The sequence below is a fragment of the Monopterus albus genome, unplaced genomic scaffold (genome assembly GCF_001952655.1).
Source record: "Monopterus albus unplaced genomic scaffold, M_albus_1.0 scaffold126.1, whole genome shotgun sequence".
Taxonomy (NCBI): Eukaryota; Metazoa; Chordata; class Actinopteri; order Synbranchiformes; family Synbranchidae; genus Monopterus; species Monopterus albus.
Genome location: NW_018128006.1, coordinates 2,767,159 through 2,781,202, shown reverse-complemented (window position 1 = coordinate 2,781,202; position 14,044 = coordinate 2,767,159). Strand labels below are relative to the sequence as shown.

At 42.2% G+C, this 14,044-nt stretch overlaps 1 protein-coding gene across 2 annotated transcripts in view; it reads left to right on the top strand.

Annotated features, from left to right (window-relative positions):
* The window catches only part of spen (spen family transcriptional repressor), a 28,534-nt gene that overhangs the window by 11,275 nt on the left and 3,215 nt on the right, over positions 1-14,044 (top strand). For both annotated transcript variants that reach the window (XM_020612590.1, XM_020612591.1), the window contains exons 3-11: positions 307-921; positions 4,125-4,282; positions 4,479-4,679; positions 4,765-4,916; positions 5,028-5,153; positions 5,320-5,433; positions 5,514-5,627; positions 5,985-6,085; positions 6,176-14,006. In XM_020612590.1, the coding sequence (XP_020468246.1) occupies positions 307-921; positions 4,125-4,282; positions 4,479-4,679; positions 4,765-4,916; positions 5,028-5,153; positions 5,320-5,433; positions 5,514-5,627; positions 5,985-6,085; positions 6,176-14,006 (9,412 nt within the window). The remainder of the gene's footprint in view (positions 1-306; positions 922-4,124; positions 4,283-4,478; positions 4,680-4,764; positions 4,917-5,027; positions 5,154-5,319; positions 5,434-5,513; positions 5,628-5,984; positions 6,086-6,175; positions 14,007-14,044) is intronic.

Below are 14,044 nucleotides of genomic sequence, written 5' to 3'. Positions count from 1 at the left end.
TGACAAAAGTGTTTGTTTTATGCATACGTGGTTTTTATGGTGACAAAAGGATCAGATATATGTTATCTCCAAGTCATAAACAGGTTGAGAAAACCTATTAGACCTTATGTTCAGCTGTCTCAGCCAGTCAGTGAAACCACTTGTAATTTAGTTTGTAGGCTTAAAAACAACCCTTTCTCAAAATATCTTAGTGCTCTATGTGTGTAATTAAGACACTTAATAATTTTGTTTACTGTCTGATGCTAGCTGCTTTTTAGAAACATTAAATGTAACTGTAATGTGATGTTCTTTCTTCCTGCTTGTTAGGACTGCTGAAAGTCGGGAGCGGGCATATGATCACGGTGCCTATGGACATCACGAGCGTCCTGGTAGCAGTTTTGACCGCCAGCGGCACTATGACACAGACTATTATCGTGATGCAAGAGACAGGACTCTAAGCACAGCTGGGAGCGGGTCCGGCACCTCCAGTGGAAGCGGTACTACAACGTCGTCAGGAGTTGGTGGAACTATCGTTAGTGCTGTTGCTGGCAACACAGGAACAAGCGGATCAGCAGGGGGCACGACAGCAGGAGGTGGAGGATCTACATCCAGTGGGGTCAGCTTCTACCGCTCCCACAGCAGGAGCCCTTGTCGCTTTGAGACACCTGAGCCTCGCTATGAGTCTCGTGCCAGGGAACCTTTTACTTTGGCCAGTGTGGTTCACAGGGACCTTTACCGGGAGGACAGGGGTAGGCGTGGGGAGCGGTCATACCGCCAGAGTCGTAGCCGGTCTCCACACTCAACGCATTCACGGAATCCCTCTCCCCAGAGACTGGCGAGTCAGGCCTCCCGCCCTCCACGCTCACGCAGTGGGTCAGGCTCTCGCAGCCGCTCCTCCAGCTCAGACTCAGTCAGCAGTACCAGCAGCAGTACAAGTGGCAGGTGAGTGGACCTGGTCCGCTGTCGAGCTTTCTACCCTTGTGCATGGCTGTTGTTTACCACTGTGCCTCCCAGTCTTAAACAGGTGTCTAACAGAGGAAAAAAGCATTCTGCACATTCACTGCTGCTTCAGAGGAATGTAAGATGTATTTAACAAAAATGAAACCGTAGCTTGTTTCACTTGATTGGACCAGTTCAGAAGAGTGATCATTTCATCTATGCATCATTTTCTGCTGTTTACCTAAGTTCAGGTCACAGCGGTATCAGAATGGAGGTATTTTTTAACAAGCGTAAAATGGGCTTAATGTATGGTGTATAAGATTCCATTGCTTTTATACACTCACACTGTTGTACAGAATTTTTTAGCTTTATAAATCTGGTATTATTCATCATTTTATTATTTGAATAAAATTTCTGAGATCATTTTAAGTCAGCTTTAGCAGTTTGTCAAGATCATGTTCAAATGAAACACAAGATTTAGCAAAACATACTGTATAAACCTTGTTAAAAAAAAAAAAAAAGTCACTGGTATAAATGTCACTATTCTGCAAAACCCACAATGGAACAACTCCTAGTCCATCTAAGTGTGGCTGAATGAAATGCGTCTGCTTTTCTTCAGTGTGGATTCAAATTGATTTCCATACAGGAAAATGACTTGTTTTCATAAAACTTTCCTGTTATAATCTGTGCATAATGTCTTTTTAAACATAAGGCGATTTTCTCAACCTATATTTATGCCTTTATGGAGTTATGCATCCGTTTCTAAGCGGTACACCGGTTTTGCCAACAAGCCAAGAAAGATGTGTGTGCATTTAATGTCTGTCACTAGTTGGTGAGGACTTCATCAAGAATACTTGTTGTTCAATATCCCAAATTGCAGAAGCTGTGGTTTGTAACATTAACTATTTCAGGATGTCATAACTCCCAGTGCTGTCATTATGTATGCTTTTAAGCTCATACAGTATGTATTTTAATTTTTTTTATCCAAGGATGATAAATATTTAATGGAATAGAGTTCTAATACTTTCTGGGGGTTTCATGCAAGACTCGCAGCACTGTGATGGTTGACCAGGACAACCTCTTATTTGTGGTGGTAATAAAAAAAAATAGTGCTATAAAATAACCAGCATACCCAACAGTATTGCAGAGCTTCATTAAATACTGCAATGACAGGCTTACTTTTTCTGTTTTTAACATTTGAACATAACCTCCATGAACCACCCTGCAGGTGACATAAATTGGATACAAGTATCTGCATGTTGGGAAAAATAATTGTAAGACACGGTATGACAGGGAAGATTACTGTATGTTCACCTGCTCATTGATCTTAAAATCTTGAGAATTTAAAGCAATCCATGTGGGCAAGGCTGCCATCTTAAAGGATGTCATCACTTATCCCATTATATGGGTTTTCAGCAGCACTATCATTTCAAATTCAGTAACGTAACACAAGTTGTAGATGTGTTCAGCTTTTGAAATGGCGTTAAATGTGCAAATTTCTGCTTTGCCAATGATCTTTAGTGAATTTTTCAAATTTGTATTCATGAGCTTGTTGGCAGAGTAGTTTTTTTTGTTTTGTTTTTTACGAACGCTGGAAAATGGATGGACACTTTTGGGGTTGCTAAGACTTGATTTGAATCGATTTATTACCGCTGTTCATACTCTGCATTCTCCTTGCAAATTTAGGCTCATCTCCAATACGCTATGCTTATTTCACCTATTTTGCCTTCATGAGGGTTGTGTCTGAGGTTGTTTCCCATTTCGCAGTTCAGTGATTAGTATTGACTTGTAGATCATCACAGATACTAACTTTACAAAACAACATTGCAAACAATTTTTGAAAATATAACAACTTTAGGGTTTGCTTGATTCCAAATGTGATAAGTATTTTTATAATAGGCGGACATACTTAGTTATAGGCAGCTGGTAAGATCTCACACACTCTAACCCTTGATACAATCACTTGCATAAAACAGTCATAAGTGTTGCCATAATTGAACTGGATATGATTAATTGAGAGGTTGTCCTGGCCTGCTGTGAGAGTGTGTGTTTACCGTGGTGTTGCAACCAAATGTCCATAATTATAAACAATGTTTGTCTCGACTCTGTTTTTGATTTGACATGCTAATTGGGCTGGTTTTGTTTACTTCTGGGTGCTGCTACAGTTGTTGCAATGACATTTGCCTCCAAGTTCTTGTAAATGTATTCCTTTTTATTAGTTGATTTGGGTTGTGTTGTTATTGAGTAGTAATTATGCAAGAAATGCCTGAATAATACAAGGTTATGATAATCAATTGCAAGTGAGGTCTGCAGTTTAAAAAAAAACATATCCATGGGTTATGTGTATATATAAATTCACCTCACCCCTGTCCAGTTCTTTATTTTTATTTAGCTGCATCACCTTTGGACTAGTCCGTCACTCTGATCGACATGTAGCGACACATGTGGTTTCTCAAGGTATTGCTATGAGGGGAAATTTCAGGAGACGGTATATTTTTCTCACTGTCTACCTCTGTGTATAAGTAATGCCCCCCTCCCCCCCGTGAGATCCAGTTGAAACTGGAAATTTCTGGCCAGTGCTGGCTGCCTGCCCACTCCCACAGGCCAGGCTCCGTCAGCAGCACTTCCGGGAGTGTCTGAGCACAGGAGAAAGTGAGAAGGAAACAAACAGCAGAGGGCCTAGAAAGCTGAGACAGGCATGGAAATGGTTTGAGGGGAAAAAAAAAGCGGTGCAGGAGGCAGCCATGGACTCAACACTGACAAATCCATATGTTTATATTAATGGCCAGATACAAAGTATAAATATGAAGTCAGAAAGGGGAGTTTTTTCTGAGACAGCAGTTTTTAAACAGCAGAAAGACACATTCATGCAAATACATCACTTTATATATTAAATCTGATGTGTGCATAATATTTTTTTCAATACAACAACAGAACTGAGTCAGTATTTACAAAAAAAATCCTGCTTTAACTGCAGTTCTTGGTTGTGCATTGAAATATACAGACAGCGGACAAAGGAAAAATGAATAAATGAGTGCTCTCTTCCAGTATGACAATATCTATTTATTATCTTACTTAGGTAAAAGAAAATTAACAACTTTGTTCTTTGCCTACTCATGTAATACTAAAGGGAAAATGGTGTTAAACAGAGATAAAACTACAAGGCTTACAGTAATAATGGTTCATGTTTGTCTTTTTTGCTACAGTGATTCTAGCAGTAGTTCAAGTGACGATTCCCCGGCACGTTCGGTGCAGTCTGCTGCTGTTCCTGCACCCTCAGCACACCCTTTATCCTCCCTTGACAAGGATGAACCACGTAAAAGCTTTGGCATCAAGGTGCAAAATCTTCCTGTGCGCTCTACAGGTTAGTTATGAGATTCTCCTGCAGCATTTGGGCATAAAGAGCATTTTTAAATTCTGAAATAGAAGCAAATTATATTTCTATTTATCCTGCAAATATTGATACATTTTATTAAAGTCATTACCAAAAGTTTTTTTAGCAACATGTCATCTTTTTTTAGTAAACATACTTAATAAAATATTTGATCTGTTTACTACAGATACAAGCCTGAAGGATGGTTTGTTCCATGAATTTAAGAAACATGGCAAGGTCACATCTGTACAAATTCACGGCGCTTCAGAGGAGCGCTATGGGCTTGTATTTTTCCGCCAGCAAGAGGACCAAGAGAAAGCGCTTGGTTCATCGAAAGGAAAGCTGTTTTTTGGCATGCAAATTGATGTCACAGCCTGGAATGGGCCTGGTAAATTTTGTTCCAGGACTGTACTGCACAAAAAACATGATTATTGTAAAAATCCACAAGGTTACAAGGTTAACTTATTTTTCAGAAACAGAAAGTGAGAACGAGTTTCGCCCCTTGGATGAGAGGATAGATGAATTTCATCCAAAGGCCACACGGACATTATTCATTGGAAACCTGGAGAAGACTACAACTTACCATGATCTGCTCAACATTTTTCAACGCTTTGGAGAAATAGTGGTACGTTTGTGTTGTGAAATGGATCATACACATGCAGTGGCTACCATGCTGCACAGGTTGAGATAACCAATACTTACTGACAGCATATTTATGTTTTCATTATCCCAAAAGGATATTGATATTAAGAAGGTGAATGGAGCCCCACAGTATGCCTTTCTACAATACTGTGACATTGCCAGTGTCTGCAAGGCCATAAAGAAGATGGATGGCGAGTACCTTGGTAACAATAGACTAAAGGTGAAAATTATCATGTTAATTTTTGACTCGTCTTTATACTACCACCAATGATTTTTGGATACTCTTGATTTTTTTTGTGTAATTTGTGTAAACTTTTGAATTCATGAAGTTGTTTTGATGTCAGATCAAATAATTGCAGTCTGACATTTTATAATTCCTCTTTCAGCTGGGCTTTGGAAAGAGTATGCCTACAACTTGTGTTTGGTTGGATGGATTAGCGTCAAATACAACCGAGCAATTTCTTACTCGTCATTTCTGCCGCTATGGGCATGTTGTCAAGGTAAGTGTTTATTTTCCCCTCATGTTTGCCCATTATTTACCTTCTGGGACCATAGGACTATTTTCCTCTGTTTTCAACAGGTTGTATTTGACAGAATGAAAGGAATGGCCCTCATCTTGTATAATAACATTGAATATGCACAAGCAGCTGTCAAAGACACAAAGGGGTGGAAGATAGGGGGCAGTAAAATCAAGGCAAGTAAAATATAGCTTTGCTCTAAAATAGGGTTGCAATGGTATACAGATTTCACGGTATACCGTGGTATGAAAATTGACGGTTAGCATACCATGCACATTTGTTTATTACTGGTATTGAAGAAAAAACAATGCCTGCGCACCTTTCTTCAGCCACTGCCTGCCAGACTCCACAACAGGTGCCGCATGTGTGCATGCGGCACCTGTTGAAACCGTGATATTTTCTGGAACAGTTATCATGTAAAAAATCTCATACCGTTGCAACCTTACTCTAAAGTGATACTCTGTAATATTATGTGTTCTCCATTTCTGACAGGCTGTAAAAAAAAATTGCAATATGCCTTTCTTTCTTTTTAGGTGGACTTTGCCAATCAAGAAAGTCAGATGGCTTTCTATCGTTCAATGCAGGCATCTGGCCAGGATATTCGAGACTTTTATGACATTCTCTCTGAAAGAAGGTTTGTTATTTTTGCCTCAATATTGTATAATTTTAAAGAGAAAGTTATTGATTTCAGAGTATGATTAAATTATAATCTATTTCTTGGTAGGGATGATCGACGAACTCAATATGACTTTCAAGCAGAAAGACAATACTATGAAAATGTACGAACACCAGGAGCATATACTGAAGATCCGCGTCGTAAATACTCTGCTAGAAGTCGGGAGTTTTACACTGAATGGGACCCATATCAGGGGGATTACTATGATCCACAGTACTTTGAAGATCCCCGAGAATATCGGGAATACAGAGCTGACCCTTATGAGCAGGACATTCGCAAATACAGTTATTTGCAGCGGGAACGTGAACGAGAGAGGGAACGCTTTGAAACAGATCGTGGACGTGATTATGGGAGAAGGACCATCGAGCGTAGCCAAAGCCCATCTCACATTGCCACTCGCTGTCCTGCTAGTCCCACTGCATCTCCTTCACTCTCCGAGAGAATACCAAGTGAATCGGACCGCCGTATTTGTTGTCGATCTTCTGACAGAAGTGGTAGCTGCAGTTCAGTCTCTCCCCCAAGATTTGAAAAACTTGAAAAGGCACGCTCTGAAAGGTATAATAAAACTGACAAACTTGAAAAGGATCGAGTTTTTGAAGTTGAAAGAGGAAGTTTGATTGAAAAGGAGAAGCGGGCTGGACGTAAAGATAGAGGGGATAAAGACAAAAGTGAAAAACAGAGGCTTAAGAAGCTCAAAGTTGCATCGCCTATTGTCCAAGCATGTGAAACAGAACCGGAGCTTGAGCGAGATGTTAGTCCTGAGTTTGTGCTTCGAGGTAAAAACTGTAAAATTCCAAAGGAAACCTTAAGCAAAGGAAGGTTAGACCTACCTCCTTGTGTTGTGCAGTTAACACGTGTTAAAGAAAAAGAAGGAAAATTGATTGGACGTGCTGTCCAAGAAAAACAAATACAGAAGAGTGGGAATGACAGTCCTAGATTGGCATCGCCTTCAGCTGACCAGAGGAGTCCTCCATTCCGCTCAGAACCATCAAAAGGTGATATTTCTAAGCATGGAAAGGTGCCCAGAGATAAAAATATGCACAGTTTAGTGGAGGTTATTGACAAGGATGCTAAAATCAAATCCAAAAAACATGCAAAATCTGAAATGGGATTTGACAGCAGTATTTCTGTGGATATTGACCGTTTAGCCGCAAGGAAAAGGCGTTTTGAGGACTCTGGGAAAACTGATCGACAAAAGAGAACTAGTGAGGATGACCTTGGTAGACCTGGACTTCATAAACTGTGGAACAATGCTAAGGACACTGATTTGGATAAGAACCCTTTGATAAAAGGGATGCATAAAAAGGAGCACCACAAGGATAGATGTGTCCGAGTGGTCTCAGTTAACAGTCCTAAAGATGGACGAGACTGTGAAAGGACCTCTGTAGACCTTTCTCTGGAGCGGCAGTCACGGCAAGGTGAACTGCTGGAAGATTCTACAGATCAGTTAGACGCTGACTACCTTAAAATGGATTTAGAGGCATCAAAAAGCGAAAATGGCTCTAGTCTCACAAAGATGTCAGATGATGGCAGTATTGATTTGGATGAACAACAGAAACAAGTTTTGTCTGAAAATGAACAAGGTAGAGGGAAATGCAGAGACTCGGATGATGGAGATGAACACTTTGTGCACACTGGCCAGACTAAAATTTGCACAAAAGAAATTGAACAGAGTCGATGGCTTCGACCAGTGCTTGGTGATTCGGATCAGTTAGTCAAGTTTGAAAATCCATCAAGTAATGAGACACGTGATTTTGAAAAGGATTATATCATGCATGGTGTTGGAAAACCAGTTGAGGATATAGTCAATGATGACTTCTCTTCCTGTAAAAGAAAGAAACTTGAGAATTTTGACTTTGAAATAGTCACTGCAAAAAGAGAGCACAATTTTGCAAGTTCTCAAAAGTTGAGTGAGGACATTTATCAAAGCATAACATCCTCATTAGGAAGTGGTCACTTTTCTGCAAATGAGGATGATGACACTGCACAAACTGTAGTGTCAGATATAAACAAACAAAGAAAATCCTCTCCATCAGCAGATGATACATTTTCACACACAGAGTCACTGAAAAACTCTTTGGGCTTGACAGCCAGACATTTTCAGTCTTCTGATACTGAGCTCCCAAAGCTTAAGACACCCTTGCTTGGATGTGATGAGGAGTTAATGCAACGTTGGGAAAGAAGAATTAAGTCTGACTCACTTAGAATGGAAATGACATTCCCAAGTGACATTGCAAAACGTGAAAGCATTCGTAGACGACTTGGCCAGGATTTGGAACCTGGGGAAGTGCAGTCAGATTCAGAAGACGATGATGATGATGATGATGATGATGATGATGCAGAAAACAAACACATGTCTCCCAAGTCCAATAGTTCTTTGTCTTATATTCTCAGGGAACGAGATGAGAGGATAATAGATCTGAAACAGTCAGGCTCCTTGGAAAAGAATAAGTTTTATTCTTTTGCATTAGATAAAACTATAACTCCTGATACAAAAGCACTCCTGGAAAGAGCCAAGACGCTGTATTCTTCAAGGGAAGATAATTGGTCTTTCCTTCCCTCGCGTTTTCCAGCCTCCCCCAGCTGTTCAGATAAGGACAAGGTAGAGCTAGCACCTCGACCTATTCCTTCTTGGTATATGAAAAAGAAGAAGATTCGTACTGACTCGGATGAAAAGCTGCACGATAAAAAGGAGGAACTTAAACCACAGGACCAAGAGCGTCAGGAACTGTTTGCCTCTCGCTTCCTGCACAGCTCAATCTTTGAACAGGATTCCCGACGTTTGCAACGACTTGAACGTAAAGACCAAGATTTAGAAACTGGAGTTGGTAGGCCTTTTGGAAAACCAGGTGCAACTGAGGCAGAGCCTGAATCTGGAGCAGGTGACATCCCACAAGAGCCCATAGTACTTTTCCATAGCCGGTTTCTGGAGCTTCAACAACAAAAGGACAAGGACCATCCCTCACCTGATACTGAGAATGATTCGATAGTGGCTGAGATTAAAAGAGATGAAGTGCAGAATTGTGAAAATGTGCCAACTGATAAGGTTTCTGAGCCATTACTTAAGGTTGATAGCAAATCAGCCAGCCCCCCATTAACCTTGTCTGTTTCACCATGTGGTCCTTCCTCCAAAGAAATGTCACCAGAAAAGAGAGAAGTTTTAACTCCATCCCCGGATCAACCTGTTTTATTTGTCAAAGAAGAAAAAGTGGAGCTGGTTCTTGACATGTCCCCTTGTCATTCTCTTCTTATGGAAGATTTGAAACCAGTTGTTCCGAAGCTAACCATAACTCCACCATTTGCCCTTTCAGAACCAGAAAATGAAATGGAAACAAAAGGAGAGTTAAGTGAACCCAAAGTGAAAACTGGTGATAGTTTGTCAGTGGAACAGAACCCTCTTGTGGAAGATAAACCCCCTACTCCTGGTGGTTCTCTAAGTGGGTTTGAGACTGTAGAATTAGCTTATTCAGACTATCCAAAGATTGAAGAAAAATCTGAAATTATTAAGATGGAACCTAAAATAGAAAATCCAGAAACTAAGCACTTTGATGAATCTCTCAAAACTGAGACAGATAGAGAAGCATGTATGCCAGAACTAGAGGGTGAAATAAAACCACTACCAAATCGCAGACAGCCTAAGAGTAAAAGGGCAAAACCACTGTCAGTTTTGCGTTCCTCCCAAAGTGCTGCCACAGAGAAACCTGCAACACGAAAGAGTGAACGGATTGACAGAGAGAAGCTCAAAAGGGCCTCATCTCCTCGAGCAGAAGCACCAAAGGCGTCACTTGAGTCTAAAACCACATCCAAGTCACCAAGTCATGCATCAGATTCTGAACAAAACCTCGAATCAAGTTTGATCCATGGGAGGACACGTCGCAGGAATGTAAGGTCAGTCTATGCCACACTGCATGAAGATGACCAAGTTGGCAAAGAGGTAGAGTCATCACGCTCCATGCGCAAACGTGGTGCTGATAAAGAACCAATACAACAAGATGTTCAGATCCCAGCTACCAATACTAGACGAGGACGCCCACCAAAGAGAGGCGTCAAACGAGGTGACGATGTATCACCAGTAAAAGGGGAACAGCAGAAAATGATGGAAGAAGACACCGAGGTCAGAGAGACCTCAAATACTGCAGAGACTGTGAAAGCCCCTGAGGGGTGGCGTTCACCACGCACTCAAAAAGTGCAGCAAACACACCTAACTTTATCTTCTCCAGTTAACAAGAAAGGAAATAGAACAGACAAACAGTCTGGGAGCACTACGATACTAGCTGAACAAGCTGATCTGGCAAGTCAAGATGAGTCAGAGCTTAAGCCTAAAGCAGATTCAGAAGTTTTTGGGAAGTTAGAAACTGTGGAAAACACAAGCTCACCAGTGCACAGAAATGAAAAAGATTTAAAAGATTCTGGTGGAAAAAAATCTGTTGATGGGGAAAAGATAGAAAGCAGCTCCACTGAGAGGACACAGCAGCCTGAAAAAAGTGTTAAAATGAAAACACCAAGGTTGAAAAGAAATACCAAGCAGAATACTGAGGATAAATCACACAGCTTAAAAAATCTTGAGATCCGTGTAAGCATTGATGATGTAAAAAGTTTACTTCGTTCAGAGGATGATGAACCTGAGTCGTTTGAAGCTCCTACTGTTGCCAAAACCAAGATGTTAGTGCAAGAGAATGAGGAAACTAAGGTAATAAGCTTTCCAAAAGAATCAAAAGAGCTTGGTGTACAGGAAAAGGAAGACACTCTATCAGAATCTGAACTTCCTGATGATCCAGCTGCTGCTCTCTTAGCACGGCAGATGGAATTAGAGCAGGCAGTAGAAAATATTGCCAAACTTACAGTTGAACAACCTTCCCGGCCATATAAGGAGCCACCTTCAGTACAACCTACTATAATGCCTCCTGTCATAGTGGAGCCAGAAGGTGAGGTTGAGGAGGAAAAGCGAGCTAATCCTGCAAGTGAAACGGAACTTGCAGCTGCTATTGATTCAATTACATCTGAAGAAACATGTGCAGATGCAGATGGGTTCACAGCTCCCCCTACTTACACCGCTCTTATTCCTACCCCTGATTCCCTGATATCATCATCCTCCAGTGAGATTATGGAACCTGAAACGCACATGGTGATCAACAATATTCTTGCAGCGGACTCAGATAATGGGCCTCTAACACCCAGCCAAAAGAGGCCAATAGCAGAGTCTAAGGCAGCTGAAGATCCCCCTCTACTTGAAATGCCCAAGAAAACAGGCAAAATTAGAGCAAAACCCCCAAAGAAGTCAAGAAGTCGTAAAGGTGTAGCTAACAAGAAAGGGGATACCACTCAAGATGTTTCACAACCGGAACCCTCCCCAGTCAAGTTGCCGGAGTCAATCCCAGAAGATCCAGAAACACTTAATTTAAAAACAGTAACTGTTACTTCTGGGGCAACTGCAACTGCCTCTGTTGTCACTGCTGTTGCAACTTGTAGGCGTGACATTACAAGTGCTATAACTGTAGACACGCCCAAAGAGGCGGAACAGCCTGAGGTTGAGCAGCCTGTACCCAAAGAATCTGCTTTTCATTCAGGCACAAGCAACATCTCCAGCTGTAAAAAGCATCCCCAGGCAGTAGAGCCATCTACCTCTATTATTGCTTCTGCCCCTGCTCGCCTACAACCTGTATCCCAGATTAGTGTACCGCTACCACGGCCTGCCAAAATACCACTTTCACCAGACTGGCCTCCGAGATCAGAAGAAAGTAGAATCTATGTCGCTCCTCCTTGTCACGTCACAGTGGTAACTCCTTCTGTACAGGCATCAACTACACTTGGAACCCCTTCAACAAATCCCACAATGCCACCTGACACAAAGGCCTCTGATATCGATCCGAGTTCTAGTACCTTAAGAAAAATCCTAATGGAACCTAAATATGTGTCTGCATCAAACAGCAATTCTATACCTACCACTATGGTGACATCTGCACTGTCAGATCCTTCACGCATGTCAGAGAATGAAAATCCCTGTCATACACTGGGTTCAAGACAGTTGCATCCTGAAGAGAGACCACCTTTACCCTCCCAGCCCATACACCACAAACCATCTCCACTGACAGAGTCCCAACAGAACTGTGGAGAGAAGACCCACCAGACAGTTATTTCTCCTGCTACCTCAGTAATAAGTCGATGTCCAATGCCTTATGATACAGAGGAAACACCGCGAATTTCCCTAAGCAACAGAAGTATCAGCCTGTCTGTTCCCAAGCAAAAATATAGATCAAATTCCAATGAGAATAATCGCTACCATGGCACGGATATAGTAGAAGATGGGTCTCGAGGGCACTCAGTTGTTGAGTCCACTACCTACAGTACAGGCTCAAGTCCTGGCCTAAGAGTCAATACATCAGAGGGCGTTGTTGTTCTGAGTTATTCTGGTCAGAAAACCGAAGGACCACACAGGATGAGAGCCAAAATTAGTCAGATTCCTCAAGCTAGTGCTGGTGATATAGAGTTTCAGCAGTCTGTGTCCAAATCTCAGATAAAGCAAGACCCACTCATTGCATCATCTCAGTCACCTGCCCCAAAAGTAGCCCCTACTCCTTCATCTTATGGGCACACAGGGGTCCTCTTAACCAGTCAGTCCTATAATGCTCAACCTGTCATTTCCAGTACCAAGCAGGACAGTCTTGGGTGTGACAAATCTGAAGCTTCATATCGCCCAGCAGTAAAGATGTTCCAACAGCCAGTTAGTTCTCCTCAAGTTCTGATGTACAACCAAGCTGTGATACAGCAGCAGCATGGCAAGAGAGGACTGGGGACAGAACCGCTACCAAAAAAAATAGACATTGGCAAAGCTGTCCAGCAGTCTAACCTCAGCCCAGTCTTGAGTCCACACCACCCATCGCTCTGTGGAACCCGCATGAGCCCTAGCCCTGGCATCTCAACTGATCGGCCAGGTCTGCACCTCAAACAAGAACCTCAATCTCCACGTACAGCTGTTCATTCTCCTTCACCCTTTGTCAAAGCCTGTCCTCCAAGCAGTTCACCTATTGCAACTTCTGTTGTTCTGGGTCATGGAATGCCATCAATGTCTACATATCATTCAAGTATGCATCATCCACACTCAGAACAGTCCTCTGTCATAATTCAACCTCACAGTGTTACCCAGCCCGTGGCTCAGGAGACCAGAATAAACAGCCCACCAATGTCTGGGATTAACTATGGAAGGCGAGGTGACTCCTTGTCTTCTCCCCACCCAGGGCCTCCACAGCGCTCAAATACACCACAGCCTAATGTCATTCGAGATATGGTACTGCAATCTCATTCAAGTCCCCAGGGGTCAGGTTCAAGTGCTGGAGGCAGCAGTGTAAGTGAAGAAGATCCCAGACAGTTTAACCAAGCCCTTAGTAGACCATCAGTGCCCCAGCTCCAATCAGATGTAATGATGATTCACAGTGATCACAGAGGGCTCCACCCAAGCATACGCTTGGACCAGTACAGAGACATGCATCAGCGCATCCTTGTGCACAAGCAGTTGGGAGAGCAGGCCACTTTAGAAGCAAGACAGTCACGCACCTTAGAAACTGGAACGTCTTCATGTAACATCTCTGGGCCTTCCAAGAGTCCTATAGTGGGGAAGGGCATTGAACTTTCCACGAAAGAATCTCTCAAGCCACTAGAAGGAAAACTAATACATCCACCCTCCAATGAAAGTAGAATCAGAGGTGTCCATGCATCTAGTCCTGTCATGGTGTCTCCTCACCCTCATGGGGTTCAGCTTATTCATTCAGGAGGTGCAGCCTCCTTTCCAGTATATCGGGAGATGCGGGGCTTCCCATCCCAGTTTCCAGGGCATTCTTCATCAGGACACAGCCTGGCTAACCAAGGCATTACTTCTTCACAGGTGACTTGCTATGCTTTTATTATCTGCATCTTTGTGCA